Source organism: Humulus lupulus, chromosome 3 (assembly GCF_963169125.1).
Source record: "Humulus lupulus chromosome 3, drHumLupu1.1, whole genome shotgun sequence".
Taxonomy (NCBI): domain Eukaryota; kingdom Viridiplantae; phylum Streptophyta; class Magnoliopsida; order Rosales; family Cannabaceae; genus Humulus; species Humulus lupulus.
In genome coordinates, this window is record NC_084795.1 from 118,468,877 (window position 1) to 118,482,972 (window position 14,096).

Sequence of the window (14,096 nt, forward strand, 5' to 3'; positions counted from 1 at the left end):
TATGATTGGGATATTCACATTTACGATTTTATATATATAAAAATATTTATTTATCTATTGTACAGTGAACTAACTATCTCAATTTATAATATATTTTTTAATTCACATTTTAGGTAAAAGTGTTTGTGTTCTAAAAGTCTCAAGGTAATATTTATGCTTTCTAACATAATGGGGTAATTGAATTTTTCATTGCTCTTGATCTTTACAATTATATTAACAAAAATAGTTATTATTTTTCATATAATACTAAAATATGATTAGCAAATTGACATTTAAAAACAATAAAGAAATAAAAATACGTCTCAATATTTTAGTCATAATTTTTTATCAATGAGTTGATTATTTTTAAAGATTTAGATATTAATTGAATGAGGTATTTGCGGCATAAATACCACATGTTTTCAGTTTTATAGACTTATATACCACATCTTTTTTTTTTGACGGATTAAATAACAAATGTTATGATTTGGGCAATTCCGTCACTACCACTCCGTTAAGTGTTGATTGAGATAATTCGAATGCCACGGGTCAACATACTGTTGGTCCAAGTCATATTTTATTAAAAAAATATTAATTGATTTAAAATTATAACAAAATAATATTTTAAAAAAAATCAAAACTGATTTTTCTCTCTCTCACTCTCTCCTTCATCATCTTCAACCTTCATCGTCCGGAGCCTCGAGCTCTTCGCTGGAGGTTGTGAAGCTCTTGCTTGATGCTTCGGCTGATGTTGATTTGGTCAGCGCTAATGGAAGCAAGGCTCTTGACTTGCTTGCCCCAGGCGTTAAGGGGCCTTGCAGTTCAAGGAGGAAAGCAATGGAGTCTCTCAAAGTTCAAACTTTATTGTATGCCATGAAATACATTAGGACCAACAACCTTAAAAGGCTCTTCTCTCTTAAACGACGCAGTTTTGACGAAGCAGCTGTAGAGAAGAAAGCTCCAAATCCCAATGGTGAAGAAGACTGTGTTGGAGTTGTAGGAACCGAGTCTTTTCAGATACCCATTTGGAAATGCTTCTCTTTTGAAGAAATCTCCGAGGCCACTGATGGTTTTAGCTCAGGTTAGCTTCTTCTTCTTCTTCTTCTTCTTCTTCTTATAGTTCTTCTCTTTTTGCCATTTTTGTTCTGTTCTTTTGGATTATAATGGTGTTTTGTGATGTGGGTATCAGATAATTTGGTCGGAAAAGGAGGCTACGCAGAGGTATATAAAGGAGCTTTGAGAAATGGAGATGAAATAGCTGTGAAAAAGCTCATGAAAACAGCTTCAGATGAGAGAAAAGAGAAAGAGTTTTTGACTGAGATTGGAATCATTGGCCATGTCCACCATAAAAACATTTTATCACTCCTTGGCTGTTGCATTGACAGTGGTCTTTACCTCATTTTCCAATTCTCTTCCATAGTCTCTTTTGCTTCTCTTCTCCATGGTAAAACTTAGCACCAAATTTTTTTGGTTCTCATGACTGGACTGAGTGTCCATTTGTTCTCCCCGGGGAGAACGCCAGGAGGAGGGACCCAATGAAATACCCTTACAGAGAGAGAGGGGGAGGGTTGGATCAGTTTTAATTTTTTTTTAAAATAGTTTTTTGTTATAATTTTAAATCAATTAATATTTTTTAATAAAATATGACTTGGACCAATATTATGCTGACGCGTGGCATTCAAATTATCTCAGTCAACACTTAACGGAGTGGTTGGGACATAATTGCCCAAATCATAACATTTGTTATTTAATCCGTCGAAAAAAAAGATGTGGTATATAAGTCTATAAAACTGAAAATATGTGGTATTTATGCCGCAAATACCCCTAATTGAATTGATGTTGTAGGGTATTGTGAGTTATAGTTTATATAATTTGATATAAATATGATGATGTAGTAATAAGTTTGAGAAGACTGGTTTGATTGTGATCATAGCAATATGTAAATGATTTCATGTGGAGGGACTTGTATATTGATCATAAAAACAAAATCTAAGGGTTTTAATTTTCGATTCTTAATAGACCGCCTTAATGTTTTAGTCATAACTTTTAATCCAAGAATTTGATTTCAGTGTTTCAGATATAGCTTATCTTTTATTATATATAACATTAAAAATTTATTTGAAATTTATATGACAATTAAAAAAAATTCTAAATAAAACTAAGTAAATATGCATCATACACTAACTTTTAATCCAAATCTTTCCCTTTATGTGCACATATTTTGGAATTTGGCTCCATTGGCGTTGAAATTGGCTTGCATTCGACCATTACAAACCTTTCCAACAAATCTTTGGAATATTTTTGCTGACAAAGAAATATTCCTTCTCGCGAACGATCAATCTCTAGGTCAAGAAAGTATTTGAGTTGACCATGTTCCTTCATTTGGAAGCGTAATGATAAATTTTTCTTTGTTTGGAATATTTATACCTCATGATCACCAGTTAAGATTAAATCATCCACTTACACTAGGACGATTGCTAATTTTCCTCCAATGGCTTTCACAAACAAACTGGAATCTCCTAGTGTTACTGAATAACCACTTTGTGTTAGGAATTCAACAATTTTACCATACCACACTCTGGGTGCTTGTTTCAACCCATAGAGTGCTTTTTGAAACTTACACACATATTTAGGATGATATTAACTCTGAAAACCCATTGGTTGAATCATGTAGATCTCCCGATCTAGCTCTCTATGAAGAAAAGCATTATTCACATCTGTTTGCCATAAATTTCAGTCTTTGTTGGCTGCAAGTGCAAGTAATACTCACACGATTGTAATTTTTGATACCCGACTAAATGTTTCATCATATTCTAGTCTATATTTTTTAGAAAAACCACGAGATACCGATCGTGCCTTCTATCTTTCGATTGAGCCATCAAGACGATGCTTTATCTTATAAAATTGTTTATAGGATATGGGTTTCACATCTCTTGGTTTTGGCATCAGATCTCAAGTCTGGTTTTGCTCAAGTGCTCCAATCTCTTCTTTCATCACAGTCATCAACTCAAAACTTTGTGAGGCTTCCTCAAATGTCTTAGGTTATGTGATGCTTATTTCTTCGACTATAGCTGCATTGGCATATTTGGGATTTGGCCTTCTTGTTCTTGTTGACCTTCAGAGTTGAGATTGCGGAGATGAATCTTCTATTTCACCAAGTCCTCCTTCTCCTCTCTGTTAGTGATATACACTAGTTTTCCAAGGATTCTGAGTCACTGTTTGTTCAACATCACTTCCAATTGAATCTTCTGATTCATCTAAACTTGGTTGAAGTTGAGCAATATGCTCCCCTATCTTTTGTTGTAGCTTGTCTTCAAAATCTCTTGAATCAGGTAACACCTTCTTCTCTAAGGACCACCAAGAAGATGCTTCATCAAACACCACATTTCGTGAACTGTAGGATCTATTACTTGTTGGATCACAACATTTCCATCCCTTTCTTTGGCTATCGTATCCCACAAAGATACATCTAATAGCTTTCTTGTCAAACTTGTTGCGTAAATGATTAGGAACAAAAACATAACAAACACAACCAAATACTCGAAAGTAACTACCTGTAGATTTCATATTCCACAGTTTCTCAAAAGGTGAAACAAATTCTAACCTCTGTTGAGGAAGTTTGTTGATCAAAACGTCTGCATTCCTTGTTGTTTCAAGCCAAAACTTTCCCGGTACATTCTTTGCATGTAGCATACTACGACAAATTTATGCAAGATGCATATTCTTCCTTTTAGCTATATCATTTTTCTGCGGTGTATTAGCACAAGTGTATTAATGACATATGTGGTATTCCTTCAAGTATTGAGAGAACTCGTTTGAACTATATTCTCCCCCATTATCTGTGCGCAAGCAATGAATCTTTTTTCCAATTTCTCCTTCAACTATCTCTCTGAACTCTTTACACTTTCAGAAAGTGTCAGATTTTTCTTTCATAAAGAAAATCCACACATATCTTGAGAAGTCATCAATGAAAGTGACCATGTATCGCATACCACTAATCGACGATTGTTTAACTAGTTTGAACACATCAAAATGAACTAACTCTAATGGTTTTTTAAATTTTGATTCAATGTATGGTAGTTGGTATGCTTTACCATGTTGGCATTCTGCACATATCGCATCCGTCCGCACTTCAAGTTGTGGTAGCCCTTTCAACATCAACTTATTTGACCTCACCTTTAGCATATAATAGCTGATGTGACCTAACCGTATGTGCCATAGATCAGTTGTCTCATTTTTTCCTATCTTGACCACGTATGCAGACTCAGCTGAAAACATGTAGACTGACTCCACTCGTCGGCCATCCATTGTTGGCTTTTATAAGATTTTGATGTCACGATACACCTTCACATCTCTGGGACCAAACATAACATAATTACCTAATGATGTTAGTTGAGCTACAGATAACAAATTTTTCTTTATTCAGATAAATTTTGCAATGTCTGTTTATCCCCTGTCATATGATTTCAGCAGCCTGAATCTACAATCCAATCAATCTTTTCTGATGTTGTTGCCCCAAGATCTAACTCTTCTACGTTCATAGCGAAAAGTCCTTCCGCATCTCAACCTTCTTCATTGTCCTTAGAAGTAGAAGTAACATTATTACTTTCAACATGATTTTTCTTCGACCAATAATCCTTTGCCATGTGACCAATTTTCCCACAGTTGTAACACTTACCATCAAACTTTTTAATATTACAGCGATTCTTTGAAGCTCCCGATCAATGAGAATCTTCCTTTCCTTGTTGATGCGTCTTTTCACCATCCTTTTTAGATCCACCATTATTATGTCACTTACTGTTGCTTTTGTTGGTGTAAAGCACTTCCTCTTCACTCTTCAACAAGACTTCTCCCATTTGCTTGGCCATAGCTTCTTGACCAGCAAGAAAATTTTCAAACTCAACAAGTGATGGTTGTGTCAGCCATCCTTGTATAGTGACAATCGAATCCCCAGAAATGCACATTTGGGGTGGCCTTCGGGAAATTCCTCGTATATATTGTGAGCAACCGAGGAATAGAAGCAAACTCCGAGAATATCAGAGCGCTGATCGAGATGCCATACCCTAGGAAGCACAAAGACGTGCAGAGTCTGACTGGTCGAATAATAGCTCTCAGGCGCTTTGTATCGAAGGCCACAAACAAGTGCATTCCCTTCTTCAACATCCTCCGAGGAGGTCAAATGTTTGAATGAACAAAAGAATGTGAGTGTAACGCCCTGGGTAACTAAGACCGTTACACTTTGTATTTAAAATAATGTAGGACTTGCTAATAAAGTCATTTGATTAAAAGTGTGGTCCTAAAGTCAACAATTAGGTTAGGGTTAAAAGATTTTGATCGTAAACGGTCAATTTTCATTAAAATAGATTTTTGGTAAATGGGATCCCAAAAATAGGGTTTAAGAAATAATTTTACAAATTCTCAAAAAGTTATATACAATCTAGTCACCACTCTAATGGCAAAATACAAATTTTAGGCTCAGTCCTTGCAGTTTCTCTCAGGCGTTGCGGACGAACAGCTGACAATGTACACCTCGCCTCCAGAGCTCTCCAACTCATGGTTGATCGAACTTGCCCTTGCCTTTACCTGCACCACGTAGCACCCGTGAGCCAAGGCCCATCAAGAAAATCAATCATTCAATCACTAGACAAATATTTCAAAGCTCAACACATCATAAATATCAAATTGATAACAGTCAACATGTACATTCAATTCATAACTCAGATAATACGCAAATGCTCAGGGTCGACGCCCTTAGGCCGAGCCCTCTATTTACTCCACTGACTCCGGCTCACTTAGGCCGAGTCCAGTATTTATCTAGCTGATCCCGACTCACAATGACTGAGCCGCGTCCTGTGCGCAAATCATCATCCCCGATTCTCTTATGTTGCTCATTCTCATATGCCAAATCAATCATTCAACCATACAATACACATGTTCAAGTATTGGGAATTTTAGTCCCGTTACAACCACTCAAGGGTGCAGTTTTCTTACCTTGAATTCCAAGTGGAGATAATAGAACAGTCCCAAGCACGATCCTCAGTCCTGAGCCTTGGCAATAAACCTAGTCATAATTGCCAATGGGTAATCGCCATCTTCTAATCCAAATAAATACTTAGGAGACATAAACTAGCCTCCGGGACCTCAATTTCTACTAAACCGGGTAGTAGAAATTGTCCCGAGCACCTAGGTTCGAGCCCCCCGAGCATCACTATCCTAGAACCCAACCTAAGGCAAAAACGCCCAGGTGGGCCGCGACCTGGCCCTGAGGGTCGCGACTTGCCCCCAAGTCAGAGGCTCCATCTTCAAGCACCAGGGGAGGCGGGCCGCGACTTGCCCCCTAGGGTCGTGGCGCGCCCCCAAATCAGAGAGCCACCCAAGGCCATCTGGGCACGCGGGCCGCGACGCCCCTGAGCTGGGTCCTGGTGCGCCCCTTTTTGCCTAGAATTCTTGGGTTTCCTTCACACTTTTTCCCCATCCAATTTAAAAAAATTCAAACTCAACAAAACTCACAACCACACCCAACTTAGCTACGAATTTAAGACCTTTACTCACCCAATTTAAACACAAAGCCTCAACCCCAAATCAGAACTAACCAAGCACTTATAATTCTATCTAAAACCCAACCAGAAACTCAAAGATGAAGAACTAGAATTTACCTCAATTGCAATTTGAGTTCTCCAGCAATCCTCTGCCCTTCTTTAACTTAATTCCTCAGTTTAACCCAGCCAAGATCAGCTTCAAATCCCAGCTTGCTCCCTTAGGTTTTCCCTTCAACTTAGCCTAAGTCCTTCTCCTTCAATTCATTTAGCTCCCAAGCTCAAGTTCTTCTATGTTTTCTTCCTTAGCTTCAAAGCGTAAAGAGAGGGAGAGTGAAAGAGAGAATCATGAGGGAGAAGGAGAGTGAGAGTTGAGAGTGTCTACTACTTTCTGAAATAATTTTAAGTGGTTACTGAATATATCCCTTGTTTAACAAAAGACTTTTGCCCCTTAAGCCTATTAGTCCTCAAATTGTTGCTAGAGGTAAAATGGTCATTCCGCTCCCAGTTCCCGCTAATTCCTCGAGTGTTCCTAACATTCACCCATTAATCCCGTCATGTCCAATTAATTACCAAATATTTATCCAATATCTATAAATCCAAAAATATTCTCTAAATTCCCAAAAATACCCCTAGGCTCCCCCGAGCCGGGTATTAAACCCCGCTGTGACTATTTCGCTAATCCGCTCACTAGGACCGTCTTGAGCCATATGCTGCAAATATATCTACATAATAATGTGGTCTCAACAATTTATCACAAATATGCTCTTATAAGCTATAAATGGCCCAGATGCATATCTAATACTCATAAACATGCATATCGCATAATCATATTAATCATGGACGCCACAAAATCATGCATTTTGACAATTTAATCACACATATACCAATTATGTCATCCGACACGCTAATCAAGGCCCTTAAGCCTTATTAGTGATTTTGGGTCATTACAGTGAGCATGTCTTCCAACAACTCAGGGCGCTTATGGAAAATCCTCCGATACTATCAAAGTCAGTAGATGGAGAACCCCTACTCCTTTACATGGCCATCACAGAGAACGCCATCAGTGCAACCCTAGTACGCGAGGATGCCCGCTCTCAACAACTTGTCTACTATGTTAGTAAAAGACTCCTTGGAGTAGAGTATAGGTATCCGCTTATGGAGAAGCTCACATTTTTCTTACGATAGCTTCTCAGAAGCTATGGCCTTATTTCCTAGCACACTTCATTGCAGAGCGCACTAGAATAAATGAAGGACTCGAGGAGGCCTAACCCATTGGACCCATATGGAAGTTGTACGTGGTTGAGTCATCCAACGAGAATGGGGCTAGAGCAGAGCTAATCTTGATGTCCCTCAAGGGACACAAAGTTCATAGTGGCTTGAGATTTGGGTTCGACGCCCCGAACAATGAAGATTAATACGAAACTCTCTTAGCCGGATTACGAGTTTCCCTGGAGCTTAAAGCTGAGGGACTTGAAATCTACAATGATTCTTAGCTGGTCGTGAACTAAGTCCTCGGAGAGTACCAAGCTCGAGGAACCAAGATGGCTGCTACGTGACCACGACCCAAGATATGCTACACAACTTCAAGAGATTCACCATCCGACAAGTTCCACGAGAACAAAACTCCAACACTGATGCTCTAGCCAAGCTGGCCACCACTAAGGACGTGGAGATGCTCAATGTGGTCCCAATTGACTACTTGGCTTCTGCAAGCATCGTAGCACCTAAGGAAGTGGAAATAGTCCAACCCTAGGACAGTTGGATGATGCCTATAATGAAGTACCTTGTCTTCAGAGAACTAAGGACAAGAAAGTGGCTCGAAAGCTACTTTATCAATCTCCTCGGCCCTGATCAGGGACAACAAATTATATAAGCGATGATATTCACTATTGCTACTCCGATGTGTGGCCAAGCAAGAATCCAAACTCATCCTCCGAGAAGTGCATGAAGGCTTCTGTGATGACCAGGTGAAGATCGAGTGCGCAAACTCCCTCATGAGCTTCCCCATCTCTTGAGTTGTGTTTCTTTCATATTGGCAGAATCACCTCACGTGGAATGAAGTCACATCATCCAAGGGAACAAAGCCCCGAGGAGGAAGTTGTCTCTTCAGATGGCAGAGACGGTAATCAATCATGTCTTGGTAGTTTTGGTACTCCTCCTGAGTCTTATGCCGATTCGAGGTAAGGCCGCACCTAAGAAGGAACGGAAAAGCCCAAACGTGCTCGAGACATACCTTATCTCCCACAAACATAGCATTATAAACTATGTGGGGAATTTACCTTGATCTATGGAGGAGGACTCAATGCCCGCCTGAAGCTCCTCCTCGAGCTCCTAGTCTAACCGAGCTTCCTAGGCTACTTGGGCGGCTTGAGTGTTGTCCAAACGCTTATCCATTATACTGGTTGCGGGTCAGTTTGTCGATGTAGTTGATGTGGGTTGCAGCCATCGCCCAGGACTTGGTAGAATTCCTAGAACTAGTCAAGTCCAAGTTGCTGATGCGCTGCCCCCTCCGGAGAAGCCCAATGGCAAGTAAGTTCTCCTCCATTACTAGTTGACTGAGCTCCAAGTCTACGTTCAGGAGCTCCTTCATCACAACCAAGAGGTCTTTGAATGCCTGGACGAAAGGCGTGCAACAAAAATGACCTAAACAAAAGGAAAATCACTAAGTAATAAAAAACTCACCAACCCTGGAGAAGGAAACTTGGAAGGTAACAAGGAACTTACCAACCCTAGAGAAGTCTAGGATAAGAGTATGGTTGATCCGGAGCGGGAAGTTGTTGGTGAAGAAGAAATGGTCCTTGAAATCACATGCATGGCTCTCGTTTAGAAGGTCATTGTACGTGAAATTGGAGAACTTCATGAGGGTGTAGAACCCGTCAAGATCAGCCCCTTTCTTCTTCGGGCAGGACCGGAAGCTGTAGAGATATAAAATCTCTATTGGAGAAGGTTTGGGCCAGTTTTTTCTCTGGTACATGATGTACAAGCCCGCGAGGACCCTGTAGTCGTTGGGGATCAATTGGAAGGGAGCACTTCCTACATACTTTAAGAAATTCACGAAGTATTGATGTAGGGGTAGAGTAGCTCTAGCTTGAAGGTGCGACTGGTTCCAAGCTCCGAGGTCGTACACGCTCCGATGGGATCTCTCCTTCTCCTAGCTAAGATGGACGAGATGGTCATCCCCAATCCCATAGTGATTCATGATGCTGCTCATAGCATCAGGGTGGTATAACTTGCTCGGGATCTGCTTTGCCTAAAATCTCGAGGCCTCGTACCATGTTGTAGGGTGGGGGATGGGAGCCTCATTTACCTCCTCCTTTTGACGCCTCTCCGCCACTGGAGTGACCTACCTCAATACAAGTGCCCTCGCTTCCTCTGATGTCGTCCACCTTCTCAGGCCATCGTCGTTAATTCTCTATCAAAAGTATAGAAATCCTGCTGGTGTAGTTCACGAAGCTCCTCAGATATCTGAAACAAAACAACCCGTTAGCGCTTTTAATCAAGGAAAAATGGCCAAAATATGAGAGTATCCTAAGACAACTACTTGGGGACAAGGAGAGGGAGAATTTTCTAAACAAGTAGTTCCCTAGAGCACCAAAATGGCCCCCAGAGACACCACCGGAAGCTCAAGAACACCATCGAAATCTAGAAATTTCCCCGAAACTGATTTGGTATCAAAAAATGCAAAAACAACCACTTACACTGGGTCTCGACACCAACAATGGCCCAAAACAAGGCTAAAAAGAGGTAAAACAACCTCTAGTCCTACTAATCCAATAGCCAATCAGAAACCTAGAAACCCTAAAATCCACAACAACAAGCAAGAATAAAAAAAAAGTAGTGGGGAGAACTTACTCGATATGTAGCGCCTATAGGTGCTAATCGAGTGCGAGCATGAAGATATCATGTCTGGTTCACTAAAAAATATTAGGATCTTGTCCAACTTTCCAGAGTTGATGACGAGAAATTTCTGGAATTAATAAGCAAGTTCTTGACGAAATGGGAGTTTCTTGAGCTCTGGGAATGAGAAATTTTGAATACAAAAAGTGAAGTGTGTGAGACAATTTTTTTTGAATATATATTCCTAGACATGCGGAAAAAGCAATTCACCCCCAATCGTTGATCACCTAGGGAGTAAGTACTCGAGCGTGATCCAACAGTCACACAAATCAAGGCGAGGACCGTACTCGAAAAGTTTAAAGGGCATCTTGGGTACGAAAAGACCATACATTAAATGACATCAATTAATGGGCTCGACAATAGGGAGCCGACACGTGGCAACCCCTTTTTTGGAAATGTCAATTTTCGAGGACACCCAATGGTTTCGACCTGAGTGCAATCCCTCGAGGATACTCTTCCAATTTAAAGTCTCCACTGCCTGAGGACGAGTGAAGACTTGGGGGGCGGGGGGAATATTGTCCGTGTTTTCACCAAGTGACACGTGGCACACTTTAAAGGGAATCAAGATTCCACTTAAGCTGACTAAGTCTCCAGAGCCTACTTTGGGCTCCACGGGAGATAAGTCCATCCTTCAACCACAATTCACCATCACTGGAGGAGTAGTTCCTCCAAGAAGCATTACTTCTCGACGACCATGTTTAGAGATGGTGATCCAAGTCTCACTACAAGGCCTTATCCTCCACTCACTTCCTCCAAGTATACGAGGACCTTCCTCTAGCCTAAGAGAAGAGTAGCACAGTGACCCTGGACCACAACAACTTTCTGACATCCACTATCACATGGATCGTGGTGTCGACTCCGTACAAGCGGCAAAATGGCTCTACCACAACACCGCCTGACATGGGAAAATGTGCAGCTACCACTCTGAGAGTGTTAGAGGTGTTTCTGCCAACAAAATAGTGGGTTGACATTCCTCACAATGGTCCCACCAAGATACGCTGGAGCCCACCAGCTCATTTACTACGAGAATGTTCATTTATCATGTAATAAATCTCCATTAAGGGAGAATAATTGTAATCTTCTTTGATTGGCGAGCTTAATTGCCCCAGCAGCCTATAAATAGGTCTAGGATACACATTGTATAGAATCTGAATTCTTATTTTCAGAGTGAGCATATATGCTACCTGAAACCCCAAGAGAACTTGAGCTTTGCAAGTTCTTAACATCCTGAAACAAGTGACCCACGTACTAGGGTTGATTCACAACCCCAACCACATAAAAATCATGTATTCAATCTTCTTTTCTTTAAGCTTTAGTTTAAATAGTTGTTAGCAAAACATAAATCAAGAAACAAATAAATAATTCAATGGAATAAAAAAAATTAGAGATTTTATTTTCATTAACTATCCACTCAATTATTGTGTCTAATCAAATTTCATGACCCTTCTTCCTATAATTATAGCAAGTTCACTAAATCAATCACATTGTTTCTCAATGTTCACCATGTTTTTTGGAAACTAGAATTATGAAAGATAAGAGAGCTTAAAAAGAAAGGATTTAGAAAATGCAAACAAGGTTTTTATGTGGTTGGGGCGTTAATGAGCCTTAGTCCACGAGTCGGTTGTATTAGAGCTTAGAGAGCTTTTGACAATGGAGCTTTCTGCAAGTTTGAGCAGAGTAATTGCTTACAAGAAATATCTGGGATCCCCCTCTTCAATGCACCACTATTCATATTTATAGGCAAGCGAGTGCACTGGGCTTGGGCCGGGCTAATCCAGGCCCAATAAGGGTGTAAATATTATTTGCTCTCTGATAAAGGCTAAATACAAATGATTGAAATATAAAACATATATTAACCAAGGCCCATTGGGCCAGCCCAAACATGATCACATTACAAGACTCGCGACAAACAGTTGCTTTAGTCTGGGTGTTATAGGCTACGAGGAAGATTTGGGGGACAAGATATGTCAGTGCAGTGGCGACGCAATTCTGAACCAACAACGTACATTCCCGAGGTAGCCTCCTCTGCAGGTTACTTATGGGGACACAACTCCACACTTCTTGGGATGATGTCAGTATCGGGGATACTTTTTCACGCCAAATTCGGCCAACCGATCCAGGTCTGTTTACCAACATCCCTCTTCATTTACCAGGGTCCCGGTTCGTTTACTAGGACCCGGGTTCATCCACAGCGATCCCAGCCTAATCTCAGACTTGGGAGCCACGACCTCTTTTATTGCATCTCGGGAGACATCCCGGTACGCGATCCCGGGTTTATGTAACATGCCCCAGCGATGGTCCTGGCTTATGCTCCCGGATCCCCTTTGGGCTTTACCGAGACTTGGGTTGCCAATATTCGTTTTCTCTTCGTCTACTGGGCCCGATCTGGGCTTTAACTCCCTGGAAGGCGACCCATAACTTAGAGTGTGGATCCATACACTTGGGGAGAAACGGGGATAACACTCAAGTTATATGATCTCAATTTACATGTGAATTCTTCTACATCTTTGTGATTAGTCTAACATGTAAAAGGCATTAAGAATTAGAACTTAAAAGCTACACAAATCATACATGTATTCTCATCCAATATGTATTTATGATCATTTAATTATAGCATATACAATTCTCATTTTTCAAATCTTGAATCAAAATCATAAATCATGTAAATAGTGATCAAGCATCCACAAACATAAAGCTTAAATTAAAAAATTCAATATAGAGATAAAGAAGAAATCATAAAATTATCATAACTAATAATATAGATTCAAGTGACTATATTAAAAACCTATAAAAGAAATTTAGTTCACTATAATAACAAAAAAAAACCATTGAAATAAAATAGCAATGCATAGAGAAGAAGAAAAAGAAAAAGAAAAACTCTAAAAATGCTCTCCAATAGCCTCCAAGGTGTTTTCTATGATTCTTGTCTTCCTCGGATCTGTCTCTAGGGTTCCCCAAGTTCTATGTATAACCCTCCAACAATTAAAAATACCTAAAAATTGAAAAAGGGAAACTTTCTGGAAATTTTCATCTATATGCCCGTACTTCAACGTCGCGACCCTCTGAGACTTGCCTGCACCTGGATTCTACAGCGCCAACTGATTGTATTTTGGCCATAACTTTGTCAATATAACTCATAATTGGACAATTCTAAAAGTTGTAGAAAGCTAAGAGAAATATATGCATCTTCTTTTTGTAGGAGGTTTTCTAAAAAGTGAAGAAATAATGGTCGAAATGCAACTTGAAGTTTCAAACTTTCGTTATCGAGCATAAACGATGCATGTTGAGCATCTTCAACTTAGTATTTTCCACCCATAATATATCAAAACTCTACACTCAATGCTAATTTCATCATACTCATCTTATTTGACATGTTTATTCTCATTTTACTCCATATCATATATTGGACTATTAAAACTTGAAATAACAGAAAATTAAGCATAAAGCGAATAAAATAAGTTGGAAACGCCAAAATTACACATTAAATTATGTTCTAAAAACTATCTTAAAATCAACCTAACAAAAAAAAATTGTGACTTTTGAAGGCTTGTGATCCTAAGAGCATCTCCAATGGAGATGCAAATCTGTGATATATTACTAAAATATAACACACTTCAAACATGGTGTGCTAAAAGTTGTGCCAAATTTGACAAATGCTAAAAGTTGATCCAAATTTGGGTC

At 39.7% G+C, this 14,096-nt stretch overlaps 2 protein-coding genes across 3 annotated transcripts in view; both read left to right on the plus strand.

Annotated features, from left to right (window-relative positions):
* Positions 1-14,096, plus strand: part of LOC133823082 (uncharacterized) — a 33,153-nt gene that overhangs the window by 6,591 nt on the left and 12,466 nt on the right. The window contains exon 2 of one of the 2 annotated variants that reach the window (XM_062255674.1): positions 13,615-13,780. The exons of the other annotated variant lie outside the window; for it this stretch is intronic. The gene's annotated coding sequence lies outside the window, so the exon portion shown is untranslated. Of the gene's footprint in view, positions 1-13,614; positions 13,781-14,096 lie in introns of those variants that run through there. 2 annotated transcript variants of the gene reach the window in all.
* LOC133821322 (probable receptor-like serine/threonine-protein kinase At5g57670) lies at positions 291-1,816 on the plus strand. Its single transcript, XM_062253687.1, has 2 exons — positions 291-1,060; positions 1,169-1,816. The coding sequence occupies exons 1-2, from the start codon at positions 817-819 to the stop codon at positions 1,432-1,434; spliced, it is 510 nt and encodes a 169-aa protein (XP_062109671.1). The 5' UTR covers positions 291-816; the 3' UTR covers positions 1,435-1,816.